The 14,613-nt window shown below is 32.0% G+C and overlaps 1 protein-coding gene across 1 annotated transcript; it reads left to right on the forward strand.

Annotated features, from left to right (window-relative positions):
• Positions 1 to 419: 419 nt before the first annotated feature.
• Positions 420 to 12,734, forward strand: LOC132729165 (centrosomal protein of 72 kDa-like). Its single transcript, XM_060714912.1, has 13 exons — positions 420 to 551; positions 2,231 to 2,358; positions 2,635 to 2,672; positions 3,379 to 3,533; positions 4,107 to 4,265; positions 4,771 to 4,896; positions 5,301 to 5,347; positions 5,815 to 6,031; positions 6,784 to 6,944; positions 7,481 to 7,694; positions 10,928 to 11,142; positions 11,785 to 11,899; positions 12,533 to 12,734. The coding sequence occupies exons 1-13, from the start codon at positions 488 to 490 to the stop codon at positions 12,694 to 12,696; spliced, it is 1,803 nt and encodes a 600-aa protein (XP_060570895.1). The 5' UTR covers positions 420 to 487; the 3' UTR covers positions 12,697 to 12,734.
• The last annotated feature ends 1,879 nt before the right edge of the window (positions 12,735 to 14,613 follow it).

Genomic DNA, 14,613 nt, shown 5'->3' on the forward strand with positions numbered 1-14,613 from the left:
TGGGGAAAAAATCTTAATTTTACTGGTTAAAATTTTAGAACTTCATTTACACTTTGCCTTTTCTTCTGATGTGTATCATTATTAATGTGGGTAAAAGTTTTATTGTAATTACCTGAAACTCGGGATTTTACTCTCCAGTGACCTACCCTTTTCTGGATTATGCTAGATCTATCTTGTTTCTACAGATTATGCATAATCCAGGTACATTTACATAGTATGTAAGTGAGAAATAAGATTTATATCTGCTGTCTTCTTAATTTATAACACATTCTAAGAAACAAAGCATTATTTTATTATAATAGATAAGCAGATTATCAAAGGTAATGCAGATTATCACAAATGTTGCGCATTATCCAAGATAAATCTAGGATTCCCGCCAAAAATAATTTAGTTGTGGTCGCCAAAAATAGTGTTGTGCAACCCATACCAACTTCGGAATACCTTTCATTTGTCGGATGGTGCACCTGTCCGAATTTGTTTTGAAAACATGGCGCTGACACTCACCGAGGACTTGATACGGAATCGTGTCGGCTTGCAGCATGATAATTTAGGTAAAGTATTTATTTTTTATGGCAGTCATTTCACAAATTATTTTGAATATTCATCACCAGATTTTTATTATACGATTATTTGCATTTCATCATGAAAATAATTTTGACAGACGATTTTAGACAGGTTTTTCATGAAAAAAAATCACAAAAAAATGTACCTATTTTTTGGTTGTGCGTGTTGTTGTGTATTATTTTTCAATTAATTTGAGCTTTCGTGTATTCTATTGAATGCATGCATTAGTTAATTTCTTAAATGAATAATCTTTTAGCAAACCTAAAGGACCACCTAAAATTACGTTAGAGATGCAAGTCCAGACTTGTTGACCAATTGTTGGTAAGGAAAGGCTATAATCCTGTGTATTGAGCTTAAATCTGAGATATTCAGTGGCGATAAATAACCATAAATTACTGATGTGCAAATTTATTAAAGCCAAACCTATGAAGTTGAAGCACATATTTATTTGTTATAATAGATTAGCTGGGTTGTCTTCAAACAACTTGATGATCCTTTTACCAAAATAGGTGATAATGAAACTCAATAAATCAATTATTAAATGAAAACATACTGATTTTGGAATTTCAGTACCATAGCACTTGTTTAGAAATTAAATATATTTTCATAAAACTGATTTGAAATTTAAATAGGTAAAGAACCCAAAAGGTTAATTATTAAAGACTTTATTGTAACAAAAAACAGGTTATAAAATGAGAAGTTAAAATTTTCACACAAATAATGCAGTATTAATGAGTATTAGCCAGACCATTAGGTTATATTTGAAAGCTGTGGTTTAACAGTAATGCTGGGTAATCTGCGGACAGAAGTTTGGATCACATTATTTTCAATGTGAGGTATTCCATGCATATGACAGCATGGGAAGTCAATAAGACGTACATGCGGGTGAAAGGGCATTTTTTTATTGCAATTAGATTTCAGTTCATCAAGGAGTTCATAAAAAATGATGGTTGATTTTGACCCCAAAATAAGGCCAAAACAGGTGACAGGTCACGTGCGGTGTTTTTTTGGGTCTGGACTTAGTTTTGGTGGCAACTGACCCTAATATAGTCCTGGCACTATTACAACCTCCTTTGTTTGGCATAATTTAGACAAAAATAAATCTAAAAAGATTAACATTATTTGGCCAGGAAATATTTTTATTTAAAATGGAATTCGAAAGCCTAATTTTTTCAGACATTCATAAAATAATGAAATTCACATTTCTTTGGTTCTAAACTGATGTTTGAATAACTATTGTAAATAATTAACAAATTTGGTACTGTCAGGGCCAGTGTACAAGTTCATTCTAGTATATTTTGAAAACCTTGAGCTGGATTTAAGTGCTCATCATGCACATTCAGTGTTCACCGGGGAAAATTTGATTAAATGTTTGTTTATGGTCATTAAACATGTAACTTCAATTATAACATCAAAGATATTACATTGAAAATAAATTCATCGATGAGTTCCACCTTCTATTGAAAAGGTCATGGGTCATTGGATTCGTGGCAGTTCAACCTATGACAAAGTACAAAACTAGTCATAAAATAAAATAATTAAAAAGCATTGACAAAGAAGCTTCAAACTGTGTATGTAGATGCACCTTGATGAGTTCTACCTCCTGAATCATTTTCAGATTAATTGCACAATTATGGTCCCACAACTGTCATTGTTTTTATTTCAGAGGATGTTAAATCTTTGGCCTTGCCAGGTACATATCATGAAAAAGTTGTTAGCCTTGGTTCATCTCTACGAAAGTTTTCCAGACTGAAACATCTCGATCTTTCTAGAAATAATATATCTAGCCTTCAGGTAGGTAACATGTTTTGATGACCAAGTTTAATTTCATTTCGACTAATATTTAAGGGACCATCAGAGATAAATGAAAAACCATTTGAGTTTGAAACATTTAATCCGGTGAATTAATGGATAGTAATACAGAAAAAATTAAATATAGCATTCTTTAAGTGAAAAAAAGATTGACTGTGATATACTAGTATTTGTCACCATATTGAGTACATTTGTAATTCATTTTAGAACTTCTGTTTTAATCGCTACTTTACTTAAAATTTTGTCTTGATTTTTCAGGGCTTGGAACACTTAAAACTTCTGGAGAAGTTAAATCTGTATCCTTTGAGATTTAAATTAGTCAGTATGTCGCTATATAACCACCTTAAATTATTTTAACCCATGACCAGCTGCATTCTTAAATAAACTTGTCCGGCTTCCATTTTATTTTTGGAATTACCAATTTTTGGTTTGGGGATATCAAGATGAAAGATGGACACCCAACAGTACAGTGAGCCTTGTCAAAGTGCAGACTGTGGATGTGCAAACTGGCTTGGTCCTTACTGCTGGCAAAGACTTAACACATCAGTTTTATCAGTCGGTCTCATCAGGATAAAAGTTAAGGTATACATGTCAAGTAAGAAGTGCTGTATTTCTGGATGTCTTAGCATGGACTCTTATTTCTTTAATGAAGCATTCAGAATGAAATCAATTCTTCCTGATACTGTCCTTTGAGAATCATTTGTAATACTGCTGACTGCAGTATGGATTTATTTGTAGATTAAATATTGAAGAAGGAATTTGTAACTTTTATAATTGGGTACAAATTTAGTCATAGAATTTGGTTTTGGGTTATTGTCATCTTCACATAAAAATGTTGCAATTCCATTTACTTTCATACTTGAATACTTCAATTAGGAAAACAAAAACAAAACAATATTTAAACAATTGCATGTACTTTACTCATAGTCTCACATTTATTTATTCTTATAAAGTGAAACTTATTGTGCAGATTTAGAGTTTTGTCCTTGACTCATAATTCAGGTACTATAATAACATAGAAACATTAGATGAGTTAAAGAAACTAAAATTCAACCCCAATTTGAAGGAGTTAGATCTGCGTTTGAACCCAGTGACTCGCACAGAAACAGATTATAGACTGTATCTAATACACATGCTGCCTAACTTGCAGAAACTTGGTATAGTATTTTAATACAATTAAACTTTTCCATTTCCTAAATACACTTCTTTGGGATATTTTTCTACAGATATGTCTTTTGTACCCCAAGGTTTTACATGCAAAGAGACAAGTTTTCAAGCATTTATCTAATTTTAGGCTTTTTCTATATAAAACCAATAATGCAAAATTAAGGGTTTGCAGTTTTCTGACATCTTGAACTTTTACCTGTGTTACTGTTGTGTTCTACTTGTCACCCTTACTGATAGAGTTCTGAAATTCCACATTACCATAATAAACCAGAGTCTACACTGACCAAATGTCAAAATCTGAATTTGACTTACTTGTCTGTTTTCATCTAAAGCATTTCTTAACTTGTCTGTATGATATTTATATAGTAAATTCTTGAAATTTTTCAATTATCTGTACAGGCTGTGAGACAACTGATTTTGTCATCCTTGAAATGTTAGCATCCTAAGTGAGATTTAAAAAAATAGTTTAGTTAGCCTAGACAATGTTCAAGTTATTACTTTTATTACTGAACACATTTTTACCAGTAAATCATGTTAAGTAAATGTTATTATTTTACTTGTAGATGACCGTAGTGTGCGGGACAGGGAGAGACAAGGTGCTCTTATACATTACAGTTCTAGTCAAGCTACTGAAATGACAAACCACCCAACCAGAGAGGAACCTCCTTCCAGAATCCCTAATCCTAGAGCAGAACATGTTAAAACAATGGGTAGTGGAAGAGGTATTCCAAACTTAAGACATCTTTTAAAATTAAGCCTCCATATTTGCAATTTTCAGCCTTTTTTTTGTTACATGTATGATAAAATAAACCATTTATTACTCAACTAAGTTATAACTAATATATGATATAGGAAAGAGTATCAGAGTAACGGTTTATACAGTCTTATTACATTTATATAGATAGCATAACATCAGATATATACTAAGATAAGTCTCACTGCAAAACAGTGTTGTCAGTTTTTAGTTTCATTCTAATTGTTCAGTATAATAATTTACTAATATATATAAAAAGAGGTCATTTCAATATTATACATCATAGTTTTTCAGTAACTAAGGATATATCAAATATAAATATTATCAATAATCAAATGTTTTTTTGCTTGCTTTATTTTGTAATGTTTAATTTTGTCAAAGTGTTTCCTTGATGCAGTCTATATAAACTGTAGAAGTGTAATTTCAGTATTTAAATTTGTTATTTTGTGAGTTATTTGATTGTATGTATACAGTTTTAGATGATGACGATGTTGAGATACTAGATCTGATAGCTAGAACCGGAGGTGATTTAAGTAAACCACGTCCATTGACCGGGTCTAATGTGAAGGAACCTTCTGTAGAAGATTATTCCATTGTTGGTAAGTGTCTGTATTATCTTAGTCCAGCTAAGTAATTGTACTATGCATTGACATATTGTGCTGTTTTGAGTTTGGGCAATATCTCCCTCTCTAGAAGTGAGATTCTGACCCAGAATAAAATTATCTCAGAAATCTTGCTTTTGGACATCAAAATATTTTGACTATGTATTATTTAAAATTTAATGTATGATAGCCATTCATGAAATATTTTTTAGCTGGATTTGAAAAATATTAAAGTTATAAAGTAAGTTTCATACTAGATGACACCATTCTTTCCCCATAATGTAGAAATTGCCACAATGTAAATGTTTTACAATTTCTAATTTGTATTGTAGTATTTTCTATCTATATTGTATATATCATATATGATTTACACCGACTTTGAATGTGATAAATATTTTCAGGTCTGAAGAAGCTTTCCCGTCAGCCGGATGATTTACCGGAACAACGGGTAAATTTATCCCTTCCGGTTCCTCTGTAGAAATTTATTGTTGCATGGTTTGATAATACTTGTATCGTAATAGTCAGTCATATGTGCTTCTAGAAATCATTAATGTTAATTTGTTTTGCGCTTTGGATGCAGATTACTTTGGATACATACTAATAGTTAAGTAATTGATTTTAAAAGTACACAATAAAATGAATGTCACTTATCATTTGATTGTGTATGTAGAGTGTAATTGTTTGTTTTAATATTTGTATAAAAATAAATGAAAACAATGTTTAATTTTCTTGATAATGATGTGGTAAAGTTTGTGCATGGTTTCCCTTAGGACTGTCAGTTTAGGAGTCCTTTCATTCCTTATTTAAAGTCCTAATGACATCAATGAATATCATTTAGATATAATTATGTCACTGAAAGTTAATGGCTCTGAACTTACAGTTTAAGACCAATTTATAAGATAAAACTACCAACAGTTTCAGCCAAAGAAGAATAAAGTACCAACAGAGATGGATGATGTTATTGCAGCTTACAAGAAAAAGTACCCAAATATACCTGATGTTGAATTGTTCCCACCGTCAGATAATGATGGTCCAGCCAGGAACAGAGATCCTAACCTAGAGTTTGATGATGAGGCAGATGCTTATAATAAATTCAAAAGTCATGGATTCTTTACTCCAAACCCAGAAACAAGTGAGTCACTTTCCACATTTATAACCTATGCTTGTAGTAGTATTGTCAGAGGGATTAATTTCAGTAAGATTCCGGTTAATTAGTATTGAGATTTAAATCTATAGTGGTAAAGAACAAATGTTTAGATGTAAATATTATTAACCACTTGGTTGGGGGTGGCCACATTGTTCAATTGTCTGAGACTCAACAGAGTGATCATTTACTTCTAGCCATACTGAGGTCATGATCATGGTTTGCACTTTTGACTGTTCACTAGTCAGTATATGCTTATTTTGAAATTTCGAACCTTAAAAGGATGAATCCCCTTGTAGCTGAGGGGTTGCCTTTAAGGGTTGAAGCATCGGAACTGCAGCCATTGTTTATTCCTGTGTGATCGTAAGAGGCGACTAAGTGAGTACGAATTATTGGGGTCTGTACATCAGTTAGCTCTAGCAGATGATGTGGTTTTCACCCCTGGTGTTGCTTTAAGTTTGTTACACCCAAGGTCGTCCAAAATCATCTTTCCTCTTTTGGCGACATATGACCTACATTGCGTTGGTGCGGCGTAAAACCAAACAAAATGATGAATGGTTTTGTTGAAAGATGAACAAGTCTTTTTAGAATATTTAATGTGGTAATAGTTGAATAAGCTGTAATCTTATATTGCATTCAAGCTTAAAAAAGTATGTTTAAAATAGCCATTTAATTATGAAATTTAAAAATATAAACCATTTGTTAAATCATTTTGTTTTTTTTGTTTTGGTTATAAACAGCTGAAGATGTTGAAGATAATGGTGCCAGTTTTATTACTGCTGAGAGAGACTCATACCCAGCACCTCCCTCCAGGATACAGCTAGAGAGAACCAGAGGTGCTGACCCTGATGAGGATTTAGATGTGGAGCCAGGACAAAGGCAGTCATATAATAGGAGTAGGGTAAGTTTATTAACTTTATTTACTATGTTACTATTTATAACATAACGTAACATAAATTTTATATAGCATTAAACATATTGTACAATGCTTGTAGCCAACATGAAGAGAAAAATGTTAAAAATGGTATACACAGTTAACATGTAGCATGTTAACATAGTAGCTGTACTAGTAGTAGTACTGTAAGCATGTTTTCCAGAAGAACAAAGATATCTTATTCATACATGAGAGTATAAAGCAAAAGCATTTATAGTATTACTAGAAAGACAGAATATATTAGCAGTGGATTATAGCATTTCTCCTAGAACTTCAAAAATTAATACAGTCCATTATGTTAGATTGACTTTGTGCTAGAATGTAGAAAAATGTTGCTCAGTCATTAAACACATGTAATTTATAGAAACATCTCAGAATTGTGCATACCTGTACATACATGCAAAATAAAATATAATATATTTTAGTTGATTAGATACCAGAATGATGATATGCCAAAAATTTTATCAAAAAGTATTCAATTTAGCTTTTATATTTTCTTACAGAAAGACAGTTATGATCAACCAAGAGCAGAGAAATATGAAGAAAATGAGCTGCCAGTACAAAGAAAGGCTCCTGAAGAACTCTCGGCGAGTACTAAAAATGTGCCTTTAAAATCTGAGAACCCAGAATCAAGATTGTTCCTATTCCAGATACTAGACCTGGTTGATCGATACTGGAACGGATCTAAATCTTTACACAAAAATAATAAATTCAAAGGTATGATAGCTTTTGTACAATGTTTTATTTACAGAAGTTTGAAATTTTATCTATTTACTATGAAAAGCTGTATTCTCAAGTTCAAACAATTTATTCTTATACAGATATATGGTTCCAGGCTGGAGTTTATTGAAAAGTTAAAGCTCTATACTGTTGATAGCTCTATTTTTATGCCACCGCAGCATCTGCGATGCGGTGGCATATAGCGATTCACCTGTGTGTGTGTGTGTGTGTGTGTGTGTGTGTGTGTGTGTTTGTTTGTTTGTTTGTGTGTGTGTGTGTTATATAGATTATATAGTGAACTTAAAAAATCTTCTTGTGAAAAACCACTAGTCCAATTTCAACCAAACTTGGCAGGATTGATCCTTGGGTGAAGGGGTTCCAAAGTTGTTCAAAGAATTTCATTCCATGCAGAAATCTGGTTGCCATGGCAACCAAAAGGAATTAAAAGAATAAATTTAAAAAATCTTCTTGTAAAGACCCAAAAGGCCTAGAGCTTAGATATTTTGCATAAGGCATTGTCTGGTAGACCTCTACCAAGATTGTTCAAATTATAGCCCTGGGGTCAAAATCGGCCCCGCCCCGGGGGTCATTGATTTTCACTATATGTACATATAGTAAAAACTTAAAATACCTTCTTGTAAAGACTGAAAAGGTCTAGAGCTTAGATATTTTGCATAAGGCATTGTCTGGTAGACCTCTACCAAGATTGTTCAAATTATAGCCCTAGGGTCAAAATTGCCCCTGCCCCGGGGGTCATTGATTTTCACTATATGTACATATAGTAAAAACTTAAAATACCTTCTTGTAAAGACTGAAAAGGTCTAGAGCTTAGATATTTTGCATAAGGCATTGTCTGGTAGACCCTTACCAAGATTGTTCAAATTATAGCCCTGGGGTCAAAATCGGCCCCGCCCCGAGTGTCATTGATTTTCACTATATGTACATATAGTAAAAACTTAAAATACCTTCTTGTAAAGACCCAAAAGGCCTAGAGCTTAGATATTTTGCATAAGGCATTGTCTGGTAGACCCTTACCAAGATTGTTCAAATTATAGCCCTGGGGTCAAAATCGGCCCCGCCCGGGGGGTCATTGGTTTTCCTTATATGTATATAGTAAAAACTTATAGTAAAAACTTTTAAAAAATTTCTTCTAGCAATTGACAAATGCTAGAGGTTAGATATTTTGCATGAAACATTGTGAAGTGAACTTCTAGCAAGATTGTTGTTGAATTATAGCCCTGGTGTCAAAATTGCCCCCGCCCCAGGGGTCATTGATTTTAAATATATATATAGTAAAAAATCTTATTGTCTGAAGGTACAAGGCTTAGAGCTTTAATATTTGTTAAATGATATCATCTATAGGAACTCTACCAAAGTTGTTCAAATTTTGCCTCTAGTGTCAAAATTAGCCCCGCCCCGGGGGCCATAGGTTTTCCTTATATGTATAAAGTAAAAACTTAAAAAATCATCTTCTTTAAATTTACAAAGACTAGAGTTAAGATATTTTGCATGAAACATTATGTAGTGAACCTCTAGCAAGATTGTACAAATTATAGCCCTGGGGTCAAAATTGGCCCCACCCCCAGGGGTCATTGATTTTCACTATGTACACATAGTAAAAAAATAAAAAATATTTTTGTCTGAAGGAACAAGGGATAGAGCTTTGATGTTTGCTATATAATATCATCTATAGGTCCTCTACTAAAGTTGTTCAAATTTTTCCCCTGGTGTCAAAATTGGCCCTGCCCGGGGGCAGTGATTCTCATTATGTACACATAGTAAAAACAGAAAATAAAACAAATGTTTTCTGAATGGGAGAAAGCTACAGCTTAGATATTTGACTTGAAATGTTGTTTGGTGGACCTGTATCAAGATTGTTTTGAATTAAACCCTTGGGTCCAAAATTTTGCCTTGCCCAAGGGGACAGTGACCTACTTTCTTGTCCTTTGATGTACAGCAATGAAATTTTGACCATGTGCACAGTTTTAGTTGTAAAATTGAACTTTGATATCAGGTGACCTAGATTTTGATGATGTGACCTACTTTCTTGTCCTTTGATGTACAGCTATGAAATTTGAACCATGTGCACAGATTAAGATGTAAAGTGAACTTTGATTTCAGCTGACCTAGATTTTGACAAAGTGTCTTACTGTGTTGTCCTTTTGATGTAGTCATGAAATTTAGGCTGTGTGAAATATGACCTAGCTTCACCACTAAATTCACTAGACACGAGTGCATTGATATATTCCTACTCTGATCTTTTATTGAGTTAACATTAGATTTAACCACTTATCTGATAATAAGAATAAGATAGGTCAGGGATCTATGCTTTATGACAATCTTCAAAATTGTAAAGAAACAAAAAAAATCTGTTCCTACACTACTATTTAGTGTTGTATTAATGCGGTGGCATAGCATTTTTCTCAAATGCAATCTTGTTTGTGTTATGATATTGAAATAAAAAAAAATTGAATGGAATGTTCCAAATTCAAAGCAGGACAGATCCATGTAGGAAACTCAACCAGTTAAAGTAACATTATGCTTATTTCACAAGTTGAACTGAATGGGTAGATATTAAAAAGATTGACTAATGGTTATTGACTTATAATTGATAATAAAAGGTATTTAGGATAAAATATAACAACTGCCTAAAGTTTTTAAAGAATGCTCCACTCTTTTTATCAATTGAACATAAAACGATACATAAATGATATTTGTAGAATTTTCTTTATGTCATGTAGGTTATTGATATTGTACATAAAGTAGACTATAAAATTTTTGGAAAAAAATATGACAAATCTAAAGTTATTTTGACTTTGACCTGTGCACCCACTATTTACACTTGGATTGACATAATGTGACTTTTAAGCTGCACGCTTCCAGAAGAGCCAAAATATTTCAAGAAAATCAAACTTGAGAAAAATATACTAAGTCTTAAAAAAAGGTAAAAAGATTCTATATTGAAGTAATGATTTACATGTTATGTGTGATTAATGACTGACTGCAGTATTTATCACCATATTTCTTCTGTGTGACTAATGCAATAATTTTTTCATGTGTTTACCTATTTCTGATAATTTACAGGAATAGTAAGTGCCATAAAATGTGCAATGTGTAAAATACTTTCTTTGTTCACTTCACAACATTATACATTGACATTTTCATGAAAGTTAGCATTAATCTGGAGGCATGCTGCTTTAAGGATTAACATTGAAACATTGATATTTCAGCATTAGCATATGGTGCAGTAGATGACTATTTAAGATCACAGGCTGAAGACACAAGCAAACTTGAAGTAAAACAGTTAAAAGATGAACTGGCTGAAATACGTAAAGAAAATAAGCGATTACGACGCAATGAAGACTTGACAAAATCCAGTCTCGAAGATAACATGGCAACTGAAGCACATTTGAAAGCATCGTTACAGAAAGCTTTCACTGATGTTGTAAGTCTGGAATTTAATACTTAGAGATTTTGTTAAATAGATATTTGGTTTAATAAAGTATGAATATGTTAACTTAAAGTATATTGTTTGAGGCAAACAAATACTTTATACTTAACTTAAGGTGAATACTTAACTCATTTATGTTATAATCTTGTATGACCTTTTATGTTCAATTGCCTTGAAACCAAACTCTATCATGCGCTCATTACTTTAACAGATACATGTTCTATTGAAACGCAATATCCATAAAACAGTACTGATGTGTGCATTTTATTAAGAAAGGAGTATAGATCATATTATCCTGAAGCCATGGTCGTGAGTGTAATAAACAATATAACACTAGTGTAACAACACTTTATTAATGTGACATCATTTGTGTTATATACAAACATAGCGTAAAAGCGCGGTAATGTTAGCGTTACACTATAGGTGCGTCAATGAAAAATTACTCTTAACTGAAAACCTTTATTATTTTCCAAAAGCTCGCATAATATGATTTTATTCAATAAATTGAGTATTAAAATTAATACTCATTCAGTTAAACACCTATTTAAAGAATGGTTCAGTAATATCATATGTAATACGTATGCTTATCTGTAGATTGAATTGTAATTTAACTTGTTTATACTTTAACTATTACAGGAGATGTTGAAAGATAAAATTCAGTCATATGCTGCTGAAAATAAAAGATTACAGCAGAAAGTACAGAATCAAGACTCCTATGGTAACACCACAAACTTAAATCAAACACAGCTAGGTAAGACCATGTTTAATTCAACAGTAAATGATATAGGATTATGGAATAGAAAAACTTAAACTTTAGGCAACTGACAGATATAGAATCTACCCCTGCAAGCAGTGCATATCAAGATCAACTAGCACTTCTGTGCTATCTGATCATGGTCTGATATTGACTGATGTTAAGTTAAGGCATATATTGAAACTTACCCTAAAAATGATAAATTGTTTTGTCCAAAATTGAAAAATTTACATATCCATTTTAATATTTAGCATGTCGAGGGTTAATAAATTGTTCTTATCATGATGATAGGTTGTTGACAGTACACTGGCATCAATACATGCATACCTCTTTAGTACAAATGTAGACACACAAAACATTAACAGGTAGAAATTTTGCACACAAGTTATTAGTCATCAAAATTAATGGAACATTAATCTCAAAAAATTATTTCCAGTCCTGTCATGTCTAAAAATCTCACTGGTGTCCCTTTCATAATTGGCTATTAAAATTCAAACAGGAATATACTATAGCATGAATAAGACTATACCAACACTGCAATTTCGCAATACTATTGATTGCAATAAAATAATGGTTATAGTATAATAAATAATAAAGTATTAAAAGATTTTATCATGATTTGTATTTTAGATGAATTACGTAATCAAAATGAAAAGTTAAAAAGGGAGATAGAGAAACAACAATTCCAGGTAAAGCAGTTTAAACAGCTCCAGGAATTGTCCAGTATGCTACAAGAAAGTCACAAGTATGTCAAAGCTTCTTTTCATTTTCTTTTGCATGATATTTTTATATGATAAATATAGTAAGTTCAAGAAAATGGTTTTATTTTAGTTTAATTGTGTAGGAAGGTATATGCTAATAAACACATTGTTGAGTTTGTTGCCGGAACCAACCAGTACTGAGCAAAGATTGTTAAGTTTCTTGCTTTTTGTTATATTGGCCTCTGTGGCTGAGTAGTTAGGGTTGCAGGCTTTGAAACTCTTACTTCTTAACTGTAAGTCCCACCAGTTTGGCTTACAGAAGATTAGTTGGTTTTTACTTGTGAGCCCATTTCTGCATGGAGGGGACATTTACATCCTTGTTGGGATACTGCCATATTTCCTTTACATTGTTGGTGTTACTTAAAGCTCATGTTCTTCTTGTGAGTCCATTTTTGCATGAAGGTGGACCTTCATGCAAGGTGTAACTTAAACTAATAAAGCTTGGAAACCAATATATTTCCTTTACAATTTTGGTGTTACTTAAAGCTTAATCAATTATTTGTATGAGGGTGGATAAAAAAACGTGGACTTTCATTATAATTTAAAAACTACTCAACGAAAATCAATGAGATTTTTGTATAAAGTAAAAACAATTAAATTTTAAAAAAGTAATATGGTTTGAATTGATGTATTTTATTGTGTTTAAAAATTAAGTTTTATTAGTCCTGGGAAAGGTTGTATTAAAAAGTAAAGATTATTTTGGGGGTTTTGGGATAAGGGGGGCATTTTGTGTTTTCCCAGCGCGTTCTTGTGTTTTTAAATGATTTAAGGACGTTTTCAGGGTTTCATAAATTGATCATATAAACAAATTAAAAAAGTTCAATAGAATTTCTTTAAATCAAAAGTTAAGAATGCTGACAACCAAATTATTTTTTTTGCTCAAAATAAAATTCTGCCTATTTATTCTATATTTTAAAAACTCCTGAAAACTATTCCATAAACAATTTTTTTTAACTCTCTTTGAAATGAATTTGCTGATACAAAAAAAAATTTTTTAACTTTTTTTTAAGATCACTTGTAACAGACCAATGAGCACACTGTTTAAAAGGAGATGGATATTCCAAAACGCGCACCGCAATGAGGTTGAAAACAGTTAAATTTTGGAGCTACAACCAGTTTAAAAAAAAATCAAAGATGGGAACCGCTTTACATTCGTTGGGAACCCGTTTAAAATAAAATACAAGGGGACAAAACGCTTCAGAATTTATTGAAAACCAAAATTTGATTTGAAATATTAACAAGATAACTGTTGTTATTGTGGTGTTAAAACACTAACAAACTTCTTGTAAAATAACAATATGGGGCAGCCAGATAAAATTTGTAAAGTGTTCATGCAACTCTGTGCCTTTTTCCTTATTCATGAATTTTCGATTTTTTCGGGGAAAATTTAAGGGTTGCATGAAGAATTGATAAATATTTTACTAATAAACCAGCATGGGAACCCCTGGCTATATTTATAGCATTTCACAGACATTGTAAGAAATTAACATTGTTTTTCACTGTATAAATGGTGCGACTAGTATAAATAGTTCAAAGTGGGGGAAAGGGGGATGGGCATTCCCCACCTGCAGGGTCATAGCTTTTTCCCATAAGTTGTGGCCATGAAACTATGGACTTTTGTCTTTTTGTAAATGTGCTGCCTTATAAATGGGGTGTTATAAAGACTACAGCTGACTGATTTTTATGTCTCAACATCTTAAATGTGTCTGTGATATGTAAATAGACATTTTTAACAGTATAACATGAAAGGTTATTCCTGTTATTGAAATACCATTATTGTCTGTGATAGATAATTTTCATACTAAGTATGTTTGTCACTTGTGGGGACGAAATTTACAGCATTTTTTCCCAAAATTTTTGTGCAAAAATTTAAAAGTATTTAAATTAAAGATAATTGTAAATTGGGCCTTAATTTCACCAAAAGGTTTGTGATAATTTCATTTTTTTTGG

The sequence above is a fragment of the Ruditapes philippinarum genome, unplaced genomic scaffold (assembly GCF_026571515.1).
Source record: "Ruditapes philippinarum isolate M1 unplaced genomic scaffold, ASM2657151v2 ctg8068_1_1_1_1, whole genome shotgun sequence".
Lineage (NCBI taxonomy): Eukaryota > Metazoa > Mollusca > Bivalvia > Venerida > Veneridae > Ruditapes > Ruditapes philippinarum.